This window comes from Nothoprocta perdicaria, unplaced genomic scaffold (genome assembly GCF_003342845.1).
Source record: "Nothoprocta perdicaria isolate Ctin4 unplaced genomic scaffold, notPer1 scaffold_46, whole genome shotgun sequence".
Taxonomy (NCBI): Eukaryota; Metazoa; Chordata; class Aves; order Tinamiformes; family Tinamidae; genus Nothoprocta; species Nothoprocta perdicaria.
In genome coordinates this window covers 4,158,323-4,173,609 of record NW_020455710.1, presented here as the reverse complement: position 1 = coordinate 4,173,609, position 15,287 = coordinate 4,158,323, and the positions used below count along the sequence as shown (strand labels likewise).

Below are 15,287 nucleotides of genomic sequence, written 5' to 3'. Positions count from 1 at the left end.
CAAACCCGGCATCTTCATGCCATACATGTCCCAGCACCTCCAAGCAGAAGGTGTCATGACATGGGTAGTGTGAGGGAGATCCCTGGATGGCAAAACTCATTTGTCATGAGTAACTGAAGACACTAATGCTTGAGCAGATTCTACAAACGTGTCCACCCTTGGTCCAGACACCAAGGACAGAGTGGACATAAGGCACAGATGAAGCATTTGGGTCAAGACCTCCAGAAGTAACTATGCTAGWCACTTTTCTGCCTTTAACAAGCTATGAATCAAGTGACAAAGAAAAAGGGAACAGATGCTTATGGGAACCAAATACCGACATATCAAGTGTAAGCATATATCAGTGTTGTCTTCCTCTTTGTTACTCCTCTGTCCTAGCCACACTCACAGCAAACAACCTCTAAGCAGCAGATGAAATTCRAAACCCGGAGTTATTAGGCACAGCCTAGACTCTGTCCCTGGAATCCAGAAGTCACTCTGTCCAAAAACTCTCCTCTTCAAGGCACCGTGTCAACACGATTCCCAAATCTTTATGAACATCAAGATGCTGACTATCCCAAATCCCCAGACACAGCACAACTGGAAATCCTGGCTTCAGCATTTAATAGTGTCTAAGCTCTTCAACCAGTGCACTGCTTAATACACACTCACCATAAGCTCTGGGTATGTTGGCCGTTCTTTGGAATTCTTCTTCAAGCTTTAATGGAAAAAAAAGAAAAAGGGAAAAGAAACCTTACGTTCTGTATGCAATTTAAGCAAGGCCATACAAATATATCTCTCCAAAAGATTTCAAGTGCATTTATAGTAAGTCCAACCACTCCGTTTATTAGATCAACAGCTCTAGGCCAACAGCTTGCACACATTCCTGGTGCTGGGTACGACAAGTGCAGCGAGCTCAAGGTCAAAGCCAGATCCGGAGACACCATACACATAAGTCAATACATTGAACGTTGCTGAGGAACTGGTATAATTGGTCCTTTGGGCCCGGACCGCTAAAACGGGGACTAAGGAAGTGGATAGAGCCTCCAGCCTCCAGTTGGGAGTGGTAACCGAGTGGCTCTGAAGCACGTGTACAACTGTTTGTTTATCACAGCGTTGTTATCAGCAGGGACGGTTACATGGGACATCCTTTTTTTCTCCTCTTCTACAACAGATGGCTCTGGAGGGTTGTAGCTGGGAGTTATTTTGGTTTCCCTCCAGCAGAAAATAGCTTTTAAAAGACAGGACGTAATCTCTACTCACTTCCTGGCTGTGTATTTAGGGGAAAGACACTTGGAGCAACTTGAAAAGATCTTCACACACGTACACGTCGGTGGTGGGGAAAAGGTGTCACACTGAGCAAAACAAAAGTGAGAACCTCGGTGATGATAAGGCGGTGCTCTGCTGGGATTTGCCGGAGGCCGGAGGAAGCGGAGGACACACACTGAATAGATATTTCCTGCTGGCTGTGTGGAGCTAGCTCGTGTTTAGTGTCATGTTGTGAATGAACAGAGGAACCTAGTAACGAGACGTGCCAATATTGCCTAATTGAAGATACGGGATGTGTCACATCCTCTGAGCTGAAAGCAGCCCAGAACGAGGTGCTAAGGTGAACTTCGAATGTGGGGATAATCCTCTTAATTTAGACCCTCTACAAACAAAAATTTGGCTCCCAGGGTACTGATACCRGGAAATTTGATGACAAGTTACTGAAATCAATGCAAATCTCCAGGAACTGGAGAGCCATATTTGGATTACTTATTCCTGATGCCAGCTGGGACATCACAGGAACTTCCCCACATGGGCTATAGGCAATGGGAGTTTTGCTGCTCTGGACAGCAGATGTTCTCTCTGAAGCCTCCTGAACCTGTGCTAGCCTAAGCTGGGCACTCGTGTTAAGTGATCTCAAAATGTGCGTTGATGCGACCTTGTTCAGTGTCTTGACTGTGGTGCCAACCACCTGCCAGCTTGGCAAGGAGCAAGTGGAGCAAGTGGCAGCTCCTGGAAAATCCAAACACCTGCACAGGGCAGGCGGAGGGAGCAGCCACCATCGCACCCTGACCCGCGAGGCRACAGGACCTACCATTGCGAGGTAAAGTCGACGAACTCCGCCGAGAACTTGTCCGCCGGTAGCTGCGGTGACGGCTCCTCCACCACCTGCTTGAGCTGCTGGAAGGGCGTCCCCCAGGAGTCGTAGGGGAAGCGCAGGATGGCCAGCTCGATCTGCAGGACACAGCGGRGTCACACACATGCTGCAGACACCACATTGTCCTTGTCCCCCTGCCCAACTCCTYGGCCACACTGGTTCCCTTGGGCAACTCCTCCAGTCAACTTAAGACGGCTCCTCACAYGGGCTCTCCAGGACTCAGTTCAGGCTACCTACACATGCTCTTGTCCCAGTCCTGTGTGAATACACGGGCAGTTCCCCATCCCACGTGGCCACAACTTTCTTTCGGGAACTCTTTCCTTGCCCATGGTTGTGTTTAATCTTTCCCACCAAAAGGGAAAGGCCTAAGGAGGTCCAGTAGGACCTGTCTCTCTGCTACTCTTATATTAGACTTCACTTAAGAGAGAAATTAAAGAAAAACAAAAGCTTGTAAAGATAGCAGCCCTAGCAAATGACTTGCAAGCAGATGGATTCCCACTAAACATCAGTTCTCCTGACGTTTGGGAGATGCCATCGCTCCCTGCTTTCCAGAGGCAGATTGTGCTAATTGCTACAGGCTTTTTTCCCTCCTTGGAAACCAGACCTGCTCCCAGACGGCAGCCGCGCGGTGCTGGACACGCGCCCTTGCCTTAGCCCATGCTGCCACCTCCCGGCAGCCCGCGGCCACGGCTGGCCCCAGCATCCCRAGCAGGAAAGGGGCAAGTGCAAGGAGAGGTGGCAGCCCATGGCCTCGCACTCTCCAAGCTGGATGCTGGCATGGCCCCATYGCCTTTTCCCGCTTCCAATTTCTCTTTCTCTTTCTTCCTGTCTCTCTGCAATGGAAGATGGCATTAGCTTGCCAAGGAGCACGTGCAGTGGAGCCACGTGCTCGGCAGGATCCTCTGGAAGGTTATGTATAGCCTCCATACAGCCTGTATGTCCTCTATGTGTCCTCTCCATGTCACCCCGTGAAGGAGCTTGAGCTCAGTTTGGAGGTATTACGGTGGTGAAGCTACTAGCAAGGAGCTGGCCAAAAAGCTGCCAATTATTTGGCAACATACAAGGGGTGAACGGTACAAACTGACAATTCCCATTCCTGCCCCCGCCGGCCTCCCAGGGAACAAGTGTCAGGAGGACCATGGGGAAGAAAATGATCTCACAAAGAACATTCAACCCTCCAATCACCCTACCATGGTGATTCCCAGGCTCCAGATATCAGATTTGACACTGTATCCCTTCTGGTTCAGCTCTGGATTAATTCTTTCCGGCTAAAAAGAGAGAAAAAGAGAGTTGGAAAATYGTGAATGGTTCCAGTTCAGCACTGCCTAACCCAGGGCTCTCCAGCGGGAACCACCACGTCCTGGAACAGCAGCCAAACTAAGGCAGATCYTTTAAGGGTGACAGGCCAGGACCACCCAACCGAGGTCACTCAGTTTGCTCCCTTGGCCACCTTGGAGCCAAATCCTGYGGTACGTCCTCGCCAGTTTGGGCAGATAGAGAAACGAGTCGCCAGAAGCTGAYGATTTCTGCCCCAGAGGTGCTGGAGCCCTGGCACATGCAGAGGTGATAGACCTCAGTTCTCCCTAACTGCTTCCCCTCTCCGAAATGTCTCCCCAGAGAACAAGGCACGAGCAGCAGCTCCCACGGAGGAGCTTGAAGGGCCCATTCTCTAAGGACTGTTTTTCTTCTCCCAGGAAGCAAGTCTCATTGTCCCCATAGGGCAAATGGCAAAAATACAACACGGAGTAATTACAGGGCCCTCTCAAGGTCACAGAGGTGGTAAAGGAGCAGGAAGCAGTGCCCAGGAGACCTGATTCGACCTGGGAGACCTGTCTCCTCTATTCCCCTTTACATATAACTTCAGAGATACGCCTTCCAAATCGAGTGCCTAGGACCCATGCCAGATGCTGATCCTTCCCCTTTAGGACAACCTGATGCCCAGTCTCATATTCCTCYGGCTGCAGCAGGTTTCCCACCCGGCTTCTCCCCGGCTCAACTTACAGCCATGTAGGGTTTGCATCCCGCGTCCATGGTTTTAGCAACCGAGTCAACGAGGTAACCGCTAATTCCAAAATCGCACATTTTCACCTGCCCCTGCGTATTGATCAACACGTTAGAGGGCTTTACATCTGCAAGAAGGAACACATACCACAGTCACTGTCACGCGTGGGTGGCTGTGCTAAAGCCAAAGAATTAACGAGCTTCCTATCACTAGAGGGCACCCCTGGTGCCTGTGCAAACCCCATGGCTACTGCTCGCGGGAAAGCCAGGAGCTATTACAAGCAAAACAAGTGCTTCATGGGCCTGTCATGCATCCTGGAAACGTCCCTTCCCTTCTCATGGGGCTGCATGAGCCAAAGCAGTGCATGTGGCCACCTCATGATAGCAAGCAGGGGTTGGGAGAAGCAACCTCAGCAGGGCTGAGAGCATCTCCTAAACACGTCTACAGAAGTCCAGCTCACTGCTGAGTCACCAGCTGGAGCTGCTCTCAAGGCAGCATAAGGAAAAACATTTGGGGAAAAGGAGTGGGCAGAAAAGTGGGAAGAGGAGTGTGTGTCCCAGGGAGCAGTAAGCTAAGACAGAAGGATTGCAGCTTCAGAAGTGGCCTCTGATTTTAAGGGTATCGTACATGAAGGCAACGGGAACACCAGCAGGCATGTGGGTGCTCCACATCCTATGGAAATTAGGTCAATGTCTCATCTATTACTGTCAGATTTATCTGCTTCCCATTACAGCCTTACATTCTATTTGCGTTTGCACCTTTCTCATGAAACCAGTTATGATCACCATCAAAGGGGGAAGTGAAGGCCTGGCAAGAGAGAGGAGGATCTACAGGAGAGATCGACAGGAGCAGGGCCTCTATTTACATATGATAAACTATTAAAGAGAAGAGCTGAAACACTGTCTGAAGGTGGCCACAAGCCGCTTTGGAGTCCTGCCCATTAGAACTGAGTGGTTTGCAGTTCCTTAACACCCTCCCTCCAATCAACGCTCTGCAACCAAAAGCTTCAGGTATCTGAGATCCTCACCCATCTGTTACTATGTTAAAATAGTACCTATTTCAGTGGAAAGCAAACAAGCAAACAGAAATCCAGAAGCTGAGCAGCATTTTCCACCCACTTTAAATTATATAGAAGGCAGGAACTCAACCCCCAGCCCCATGCATAATGTACAAAATGTGGCCGCCTGTTACAGCTGAACTCTTTTCACTTCAACCCGTTCTTTCCCCAGCAGTCACACACTCCAGAGAGGCCTTTTTCTTCCTCATGACAAATTGAAAATGATCCTTTAAAAATAAAGGTGTCAAGCAGCAACATGGCAATTTCCTTTTTCTTTCTAAGTATGTTCATGACATCTTTGAGACGCTCTAAGCAGGGAAATGCCAAAAAGAGTCTCAGGAGGGTATTCCCAAGTTCACTTGATGCCATTTTAGACACCTACCCCTTCTGCCCCATGGGTAGGTATCAATGGATGGATGCCAAGGGGATGGTGACTGGTTTGCTGACTGCATGAGTGACCATGCCCGTGTGGAAACACTGCTCACCTGCATCTTCCCTTGCCATCTTCTACCTTGCCTTCTTGCAGGTAGAAGCCTGCAAGCTTCTCATCCAAAGCTCACCAAGGTCAGAGAGAAAGTCTTTTATTAATACTCTGGAGGTGTTCAAGCACAGCATGGATTAGCCCTTCTGATTAGGGAAATGCACTCCAAGGGAATGCAGCCAGGCTGCAGGAAGAAGCCCTTTCTCTCTGCCAGCAGGGACAGGCTGGAGGCCACTTCTCCCACGCAGCGGGAAACACTGGGGAGAGCATGGAGTTTCCAAAGAGCAAATCAGACACTTCCTCTAACTAGGCTTTGCTAATCCTGAGATGTGAGGGAACATTTTGCTGTCAAAGCCCCACTTTATCCTGGCTACCTTGGGAGCACCTTGTCTGGGGAGGGGAAAGGGCACCTGGCACAGGGCTGGCAGAAGCCAGCACCGTCACCAGCCGCGCGGATGGCACTCACCTCTGTGGATCACGGAGAGCTTACTGTGTAGGTGTTCTAGTGCTTTTACGATCTGCAACAGCAAGTGGAGAGTGAGTTAGAGCTGGCAAAACCATGATGGGAAGAAAATGCCCCTTGCCTTCACTGCCCACTAATCCCTCCATCACGTGGCAGCCAGAGGTGACGCTGGGGACCCAAGGATCTCCCAAGACTATCAGGAGAGGGCAAACCAGCTGTAGAGCCCTCTCCATAGCCAACGCTGTGCTGCCTCTAAACTACAATATATCCTGGAACAACTTTATTTATGGCTTATAAGGAACATCATTTCTGACCAAATACTGGAAGCTACCTAGGGATGTACATATGTGCTGAATGGTGGGCCACAATCTTCCCAACGCAAAGATGACTGGGATGGAGAGTCATGAAGGACGTGGCTTAGAGAAGAATTTCCCTTCCCCTTCCCTCATCCCTTGCTAATACTCACAGAGACGGCTATTTTCCCTAAGATGTCTTCAGGAATCGTCAGGCCTTTGTCAATGACATGCTTGTAGAATTTGTCCAGTGAGGTATCCATCAGYTCCATGCAAATCCACACATCTCCCTGGGGGAGAAAGAGGGTAAATATGTGCACACTGGAATGGATCATCCTTCCCGTTCATGGGCACAGGTCTTCGTTGGCACTTGCCTCTTGCTGGCCTGTTCCCTGTCTCTTCCCTGTCTTTCAGAAGTCATTCAGCAAAACTCCATTGTGCTTATCTTTTCTCTCCACAACCTTAAGTAACTGTTGTCCACCTTCACTAACACTTGGGGTAAAATTGGTGCCATCTCTCCCCAAAGCAGAGTCCTCCCAGTTCAGGAGTTCTGAAAGTTAATGGGATTCCTAAGTGCTCAGGCCACTCCACAAACACTGAGCAAGGGAAGACTCAGCTCCGCAGAAGCTATGCTTAAATTCTTCATTAAATCTTCAGAGCTTCTCCTCCATGTGGCTTTCTCATCGCAAGTCAGGACAATATTAGCACTGAGGGATCACACTGTGAGTCAATGCTCTCAACACCCGGTTGTCCCCGTCAGTCAAACCCCCGACCAAGCCCAAGTGTCCCGGCACAACGGCCCTTYCACAGCCCTCATGTGCCCTCTGCTCCTCCTTGCGTGGGAACATGCCTCTCCTTGCACAAGAAATGGCCCTAAGTAACAGAGGCAGAAACTCAGCAAATCCAAATTCTACCAAGTCTTCATGTCTACAGGTAGATTAAAACCCTGGCAGGGAGGGAGTCCAGCTCAGAGCCCTGGATGGATCCAACCTCCCAGACAGAAAGAATTGAAAGGGACTTTTGCTAGAGCCCAGTCTTCTCTKTTCTAGTAGTGCCCATGACAAGCCTCTCACGTCCACAGACTACAAGCAGGGCAGGGGGTCTCTGGAATGCCATACCTCTCGGAAAAGTGCCCCATAGAAGGTGACAGTGAAGGGGCAGTCTACCGTCCTCATGGAGATATCCAGATCCATCAGTAACCTCTTCTGCTCCTGGCTGTTCACCGTGGCTCGGATTCGCTGGAACACAAAGCATTGCAGCATTGGTCATCAGCATCTCCATAGGATGCTCCATAGGACACTCACCATGCACAGTGGGAACACAGGAAGATGGAGAAGGGTCAGTATTACCCCATGTTGCAGGCAATCTTATGTTCCCTGCTAATGCCACTTTTTTGCAACAGCTAAAGGTATCTGAGGTTTGGGGGAGAAGGATGGAGCAGGATATCAAATTCTGGGCTGTGGGAAACCCATGACTTCCAGGGACTTGAACATTCAACTTGAACAGGGAACATTCAACAGACTTGAATGTTCCTGCCAATCCCTCTTCACCCCTGCCACTCTCCTTGAAAAGGACTTTTGCATTTTGGTGAACACCACAGCAAAAAAGAAGACAAAACGCATGACATGAAGGCCCTGAGACACATCCCCTGCACGTCACAACCTGAGGATCTACAACTTCAGTTTGCCCATAACTTTCAGCTCTTCATCATTTCTCACTTTTTTTTTTTCTTCTGGGTAGAAATTTGAGCTAAAATTTGGCTCTGCAAAAATAGCCCCTCCCAAAACACGCATCCTCACATGACTATTTTCTTAAACTGCAAGCTTATGAAACAAAAGTATTATTTTTCATAACAGCATCTACAAACCTCTGCCATGACCCTCCTGCACCAGACATTATGCAAAAAGCCCAACAAGAAAAAAGAAGTTCCTATTCCAAAGAGTCAAGAAAAGTCCCAGCTGAAGAATATTACATTATGCAACCCGACTTACAGCACGCTGTTACAATTACAATCATTCCTGTCATGCAGAGCCCTGAATCTGAAGGTACACTACCCTAGAAGAAAGTGTGCATATTTAAAATAAAGACAAATAGCTTTTAAAACTCTACTGGAAATGGAAATGTTATATAGATGGACGGTATGTCTGTATAGTGCTAAAAGGATGTTATGTGACACAGTTTTCAAATATATCTCTTTTTTTGGTTAAACGGGGTCCAACTCTACCTCGTCCTCATGGCCCCTGTGCARAGAGAGGATGGAAGAGGTCATCCCCAGTAAAGGCATGCGTGAGAAGAAGCAAGGTTAGAGAGGAGCCCGACCGAGCGCTCAGGGGCGTCCCCACACAACGACACACACAGAAGGCACCTCGGGAGGCTTCACTCTACCTTCACGGCCATGATCTGCCCGCTCGGCATGTGCCGCATCTTCTCCACCACCCCGTACGCACCTCGTCCCAGCTCGGAGATGGGCTCCAGGTCGTCGGCTTTCACCTCAAAGTTCTGCGGGGGAGAAAAACATTAGAGACAGGAGGGTTTCCCTTACAAATCCTCTTCGGTCTTTTTATTTTTCTTCCTTTTTTCTTCTTTTTTTTCCTTTTTTTTTTTTGCCTTCTGTCCTCCTCCCCAAAACAAGCATGGAAATACCTCCAAGCGGTTTACAGGCCTGGAAAAGCTTATTTCACCAGCCCTGTAGATGGGCCAAACACCGGCCGAGCGTGCCCCATTTTGAAACCACAAAACATTTATTCTGTCTCACATTYGCCATCCCTTTCTCCTGGCCTTGCCCAAAGGATAACTTTGTTCGGCGCCCTGCGCCCCAACCTGCCCTTCTCCTGCCACCACGACACTGTGCGGCGGCTCTGTTTTGTGCTTATTATTGTTGGTTTTGGACATTTCAGAGGTGCTTTCACTCCTAGAAATGGGCCATGCTGTTTGCTGAGCACACAAGCGCCCAAGCCCTTCGCCCAGCAGAGCAACGTGGGGTAGAACGAGCCGAGTCACGGCGCGCCAGCTCATGCCATGGATTCGTGCGGGATTTCTTAAATTCAGCAGCAAAACRGAACAGAGAAGGGGGAAGAGGCTTTCTGGAGGGATCCAGGATACGTTTGCAAAGGCTCGTGGAGAAGATACTCGGATCTCTGGCCGAGCACATAGTGGGTCCGTGGGAAATTCAAGCCATGCAAGATGCTGCCTCTCCAAAGAGGCCAGAGCTCCAGGGCTATGTGCCACATTCGACCACCCAGCACGGGCTCTCTGCCTCCGCACGGAGCCTCTCTGGAGCCTCCAGCTCCTCCTTGTCCTGGGCACCGCGGCGGGAGAGGTGATTTTCTTGGAAGACACCGCTCTCGTCACCGCACTCCAGGCCACTTCGTTCCGGCGGCATCTTGCGCTCTGTCCACCTGCCAGCCTCTGCTCTATGCCAGGGAAAATACAAACTCCCAAATGAAGGAAAAGCATCCAAAGATAGAAATTCTGAAATGCCACCGGGTTCGTGTTTCACTTCATAAATTAGCTCCCTGACACCGGGGCCTATCTTTTGCACCTAATAAATTTATTGCCTAGCTTTAATGTGCTTTTATGAATGCTGCCATGCCATTTTCTCCTATCACAATGGCTCTCTCTGGGTTTTTTTTTTTTTTCTGCTGTAATTTTATACCATCAGAGGGAATGGTTTCCATGCTGCTACAGACTTTTGCTTCCAGGACAGGAAGAGCCAACCTGCCTTAGACTCCTGATGAGGCGGCCTTCAACATTAGCAAGGGGAAATACTTTGCACGAAGGCTTTAAATTAGCAAAGGAATTGAAAAGGAAAGTCAAATCTGCCGTTTGCAATCCTGTTGCTTTGTAGCTGATGTTTCCAGGGGACTAGCTGCACATTGTTAAGGCAAGGGAGGAATTTCCAAAGCTCAGATTTACCTGTATTCTCACCAGTTTTTTGTTGTTTGAGCAAAAAGGAGGGCAAAAATGTCTGTTTTTTTCCCCTAGATGAACAGAGTGCCTGTTTTTCAAGTACAAAAAAATTTAAATGAAGGCTATACACGCATAGGCACCAAATGCAATGCTGTGTTCGAGCAATTCCAGCAATCTCAGTGGCTGCAGAAAGATTTAGGGAACCTTTCCCCCGTACAGATACCCTGAAGGAGATGAAGCCAAAGCTCTTTGAAAACAGCATGTGATCTTGGGTTATAACCATGAGGTATTGGGAACACGTGAGCTGGGCTTCATTTTGGTTTAGAAAAGCTGCGCAATGAGCTGTCACTGTGAATGAGGGGGACACCCATAAGGGATCCCAGGGTCCTGTATGGAAATGCAAGGGGTGAGTGGAAGAAGGAGTGAAATCCTCCTTCTTCACTGGAGGATTTGCTTACGTGCTGGTCTCTTCCATCTAGATTCCCCAAACTGGCAGAAGATCCAGCACCCTCTAATGCACTAGCTGAGCACCCCCCAACTCATTTCATGCAAAATACAACACATTTCACAGACGGTGTTTATGAACCTGCTCCTTTTTACCCCAAACTAGCTGGGAAGCAAGCGTCCGAGCAGCCCATCTGGAGAAGCACCCAGTGCCACAGCAGCTAGGCAAGGAGGGCCACCTTCTCCCAAGAGCCTTCTGCTCACCACACCTCCTAACCTTACCTCCTCGCCAATGGAGATGCAGGCTTTGGAGTCCAGATCTCTGGGTGGCCTGTGGGGGAGAAAAGGGGAAAATATGTGAACTGCTTCAGGATGGAGTAACTTCCACGGCCGCAGGGTCCCTGGGGTTGTCCCCTCACACCAGCAGGTCTCCTGGCCTTGCAGGATGGGCAGACGCTGCCAAGATTCGCAATGTCCCCCCAGGACGGGGTGAGAAGGGAAGGAAGCTGCTGGGGCTGGAATTTCACACATCTGCATCCAAGTCCCACGCGAAGGGACGCAGCGAGATTAGTGCTTCCAACGGGCTGAGAGCCTTCCTATGGAAGCAAAGTGAGGTGGARAGAATCCAACCTCTGTTAGCCTGTATGAAAAATGGATTAGAGGTCAAAAAACAAACCATTTCCTCTTTTTTTTTCACGTGTGTGTGTAAGATATGGSAATAGCTTTCAAAAGCATCTAAGTTTAAGGAAAAGAGATTAATTTAAGTCCTACACTTTGCTTTGCAATTGTCTCTATAATTGTTTCTTAACAGGCCGTGGCAGATGTAGCGCTGTTTTTCCTTTGGAATACAGTTTTTGGCGGGACAGGGATCTCTCCTGCTCCAGCCCCGGACACAGGAGGATTGACCCCAGAGAAGACGAAGGCTCCTCGGGCACGCTGAGCGCTCCAGCCCGGACACATCTGCCTGGTTTCAACGCTGGCCTCCACGCTCATGTGTCCAGGAGCGTATGGATTCATAACCCTGCAACTGCTCACGGCCAGGCTTAAGCAGAGCATCGCAGACTTAAGCTGAGCCTTGCCTGACACATCTCTAGGCGGGACACAGCTCGGCCAGCGTGCGGCCACCGTGGCCACAACGGTGGCAACCTCGGGAAGGCAGCCGGGCTCCTGGTTTTGCTCCTTATTCTCCCTTTGGCCTTTGGAGACTTACGTGGAGCTTGTCTGTGGTTGCTCAAAGGCTTCCTTAGGAATTTTCAGCCCAGGGTTTCTCTTCTTGCCTGCGAAACGAGAAAGAGTCAGACTTTTTTATTTCCCAAAAAAAGCTTTTTTTTTTTTTTTTTCTTGGTTTTAATTTGCAAAATAGAGCTTGCCTATATTTGTTGACCTTATTTAACATAAATGCCAGGCCGGGCTAGTGGTGTAGACTCAGGGCACAGAGTTCAAAGCATAAAGTGTCTTTGTTCGGCAGGGCTCCGCTTGGAGCCACAAGTGCCGGCTGCCAACCCGGTACAGAAAACAGGCAGGAGCTCCCGCAAAGACGAGATGCAAGCAGGAAGGTATTTCTCCTTCATCAGCTCTGCCCACGTAGGATCCCTCAGACTGCTCCTTAGACAGGTTTTAAACCATTCCAGATACGCAAGTGTGAACCCTGGCAGGATTTTAAATCCTTTAGAATGGAATCTGAAAATCCAGAACCAGATTCTGTTTAAACTGCCATTCTACCTTGGTCATTAAAGCTGAGCAAACGCACCAAAAATAAGGCAGAATTGAGTTTTCAGGTTTCAAAACCATCGGTTTCTGTTCGCATTGACCAGCCAAGCTTTTCTGAGCTGGATAACGCTCAAATGCCGGGGCGGTTCAAATGCAGCCTCTCCTGTAAATGGGGTCCAAGTCGGCAGATGCAAGAGCCAGCAGACTAGAGAAATACAAGAACCTTTTTATGACTAAACATATACAGCCACATTTCAGCACGGGGTTTTGAATTCGTGGATAAAATAACCTGAAACATAAGTCATGTCAACAAAACCCCAAGGTAAACATCTGGCTGTTTGGGTGTGTAATGAAATCTGTGGTACCCAAAAAAGCACAAGCATCTAATTTAGACTTTAAACATTTTTAACCTAACAATTTGTATTAATTACTGCCTTTCTTCCAAGCACGATTTTTACTCGCTGCTCCCAAAACTCTCTCTCAAACTTCACCTCTGCCTGTGTGAGTTTGTCTTTCCTCCTGACATGATGCCTGCGCATCCCGGTGCTGCAGGGCTGCGAGATCAAAGGGCAGGAACCCAGGACTGAAAATGACCTTTTTGGAGGCAATTTATCAATTCAGACTGATATTCCCCTTTCCCAACACACTCCAGGAGACGAGATCACGCTCGCCCTGTTTGGCAAGGAATAACTCCGGTACGGGACAAGCCGCTGAAACCTCGTGGGAAAAGCATTTATTGGAGACAACAAATGTGTTCTTGCTTGTCATCAACCATCTGCAGTGCTGCAGACTCACATAGGAAGAAAAAAGCTAGTTCTTGGAGCTCCAAGGAGGCTCCAGTCTACCAGAGAACAGGCCACATATGAAGTCAAAAGAAGCGGGATTAYTCAGAGGCATGAGGAATAGCTCTCAAATTTCCCAAGAGGTGGAAGCTGGTCTTCAGGGAAGAAAAAATAATTATAAGAACAAGTGAAGGAATCTCTACAGTTAGCAGAGCTGTTCATTTGACCCTTTTATTTCTGGTTGTTTCCTTAATTGTATTATGAAGGTCTGTAAAAAGCAGAATCAAGAACGAAGCATCAAGTCCCGCTGTGCCAGAGCTCGAGCTGCTGCTGCTGCCCAAGCTGCTGGACAAGGGCACGTTGTGTCCCACAGGACATAGAATCAGTAACAGCATTCTTGATATCATCTTGTTTTACCAAAAGAAAGAGAAGAAAGAAACACCCAAACCCAGAATCTCAAAAGCAAAGGCTTCGCAAGGCAAACAGATAAAAATCCCATTTATTTGGCAATCTTGGAGTGAAATCCCTGTGACCTCTTTGCTCCAAAAACCTGACTCCATCCTCGGCAGGGTGAAAACAAACCCACTGGACATGAACCTAATTTGAACATGGTCCAGGGCAGATTGTGCCGCAGTTAATCTTATCACAGTTCACAAGTGATGTCACCAGAAGAACCAAGTAGCAAAATGCCCAACCCAAATAAATATTAAAAGCCTTCTGGTGAAATAAAATCTGCACTTTGGGGAGTTTATTTTCCTTGTCTCTTCTGAACAGAATACAATATTTTGAAGCTTTGCCATTTTTTTGAAGCACAATCTGTTCGCATCCGCGAGTTGCCAAGACACAGGCGCAGTTTCATGTGCTTTGGGGTTTTCTTTTCAAGAATGAAGAAAGCAACGGCAATGATAAGAAGAAAACACGGGCCTCATGACAGGAGGCATTGCACACTGGAATTACAGTGGTTGGCATTGACACCTGCAGCRCCAACACGATGCTCTCGCTGCATCCTTGTGTGAAATCCCAACACCTACATGCAAACACACCTGCAGGGAAGATACAGAACACGCTGCCCCTTTTCCAGCACTACATTAGCTTTGCATAAAAAAATACAAGAGAAAGGCACAATAGGAGACCCCGGGCATCTGCTGCAGATGTGCATGCACAGCAGTGCTCATCCTCCCTGCAAGGAGCTTCCCCCAGCGCAGGCTCTGGCGCTTGGGGTGGTTTATTATCCTTTTTAATTGGAAGTCCCGAGATGCGTCTTCCTCAATAATAACTGCCAGGCAAGGATCTTTCTGTCAAAATAACAAGCCTCCAGTTTAGCGCAGAAGACGTAGGCTTTGGAAGAACACACTGCATAGAAATTGCAATTTGGAGCGGGAAGATAATTTGTGCAGGAGCTCCAAGCGTGGAGACATTTCACTTCCATTTATCAAGAACCCTCCAAATTTGACATTGCCTACTCCATCCACCAGAAAAAAAAAAAAAAAAGAAACCTGTATTCTTTCATATCTTTACAAATCGTTATTACTTGTAGTTTTGTATCCCAAAGTAAACCACCATGTGGGTGCCCTTATCAGCACGGGTTCCTCACAAGAGCTTTAAATTCACTGGCTAAACTAGCTGGAGCATCAGAGCTTGGAGGGGTTTAATGCAAATCCTTGTCTGCAAGACCACAAGCCCATGGACACGAAGCATGAAGCTCCTTCACCAGGCTCCGAGTCCTGGCTAATTAACAAATGGGATCAAACATCTGCTTCCAGGCACCCAAAAAACCATGTATTTCTGGCACAACCACCCACTGGTGGCTTTCTGGTCTCCGAGCCTGCGAGCTAAAGCTCATTTTAGAGCTTGTCCCTGCAATTTTCCACACGGAGACTCTCATAAACACTCGACTCCAAAAGGCAAGTTCTCAGAATAATTGAGGGAAAAGAGAATGGCTTTGAGCAAGGCAGAGGAACCGCTTCAGAATGAAGCTCTGATTCTGCAAAGCGTTCAGGCTGTCCTTGACTTTAAGCAGA

General features: G+C 48.5%; 1 protein-coding gene across 1 annotated transcript in view; it reads right to left on the bottom strand.

Moving 5' to 3' along the window:
- The window catches only part of MAP2K6 (mitogen-activated protein kinase kinase 6), a 36,246-nt gene that overhangs the window by 6,753 nt on the left and 14,206 nt on the right, over positions 1 to 15,287 (bottom strand). The window contains exons 2-11 of the mRNA XM_026046752.1: positions 11,985 to 12,051; positions 11,057 to 11,105; positions 8,807 to 8,920; positions 7,540 to 7,659; positions 6,595 to 6,711; positions 6,132 to 6,183; positions 4,127 to 4,254; positions 3,316 to 3,393; positions 2,063 to 2,202; positions 652 to 697 (exon numbers count right to left, since the gene is read on the bottom strand). Of these exons, the coding sequence (XP_025902537.1) occupies positions 652 to 697; positions 2,063 to 2,202; positions 3,316 to 3,393; positions 4,127 to 4,254; positions 6,132 to 6,183; positions 6,595 to 6,711; positions 7,540 to 7,659; positions 8,807 to 8,920; positions 11,057 to 11,105; positions 11,985 to 12,051 (911 nt within the window). The remainder of the gene's footprint in view (positions 1 to 651; positions 698 to 2,062; positions 2,203 to 3,315; positions 3,394 to 4,126; positions 4,255 to 6,131; positions 6,184 to 6,594; positions 6,712 to 7,539; positions 7,660 to 8,806; positions 8,921 to 11,056; positions 11,106 to 11,984; positions 12,052 to 15,287) is intronic.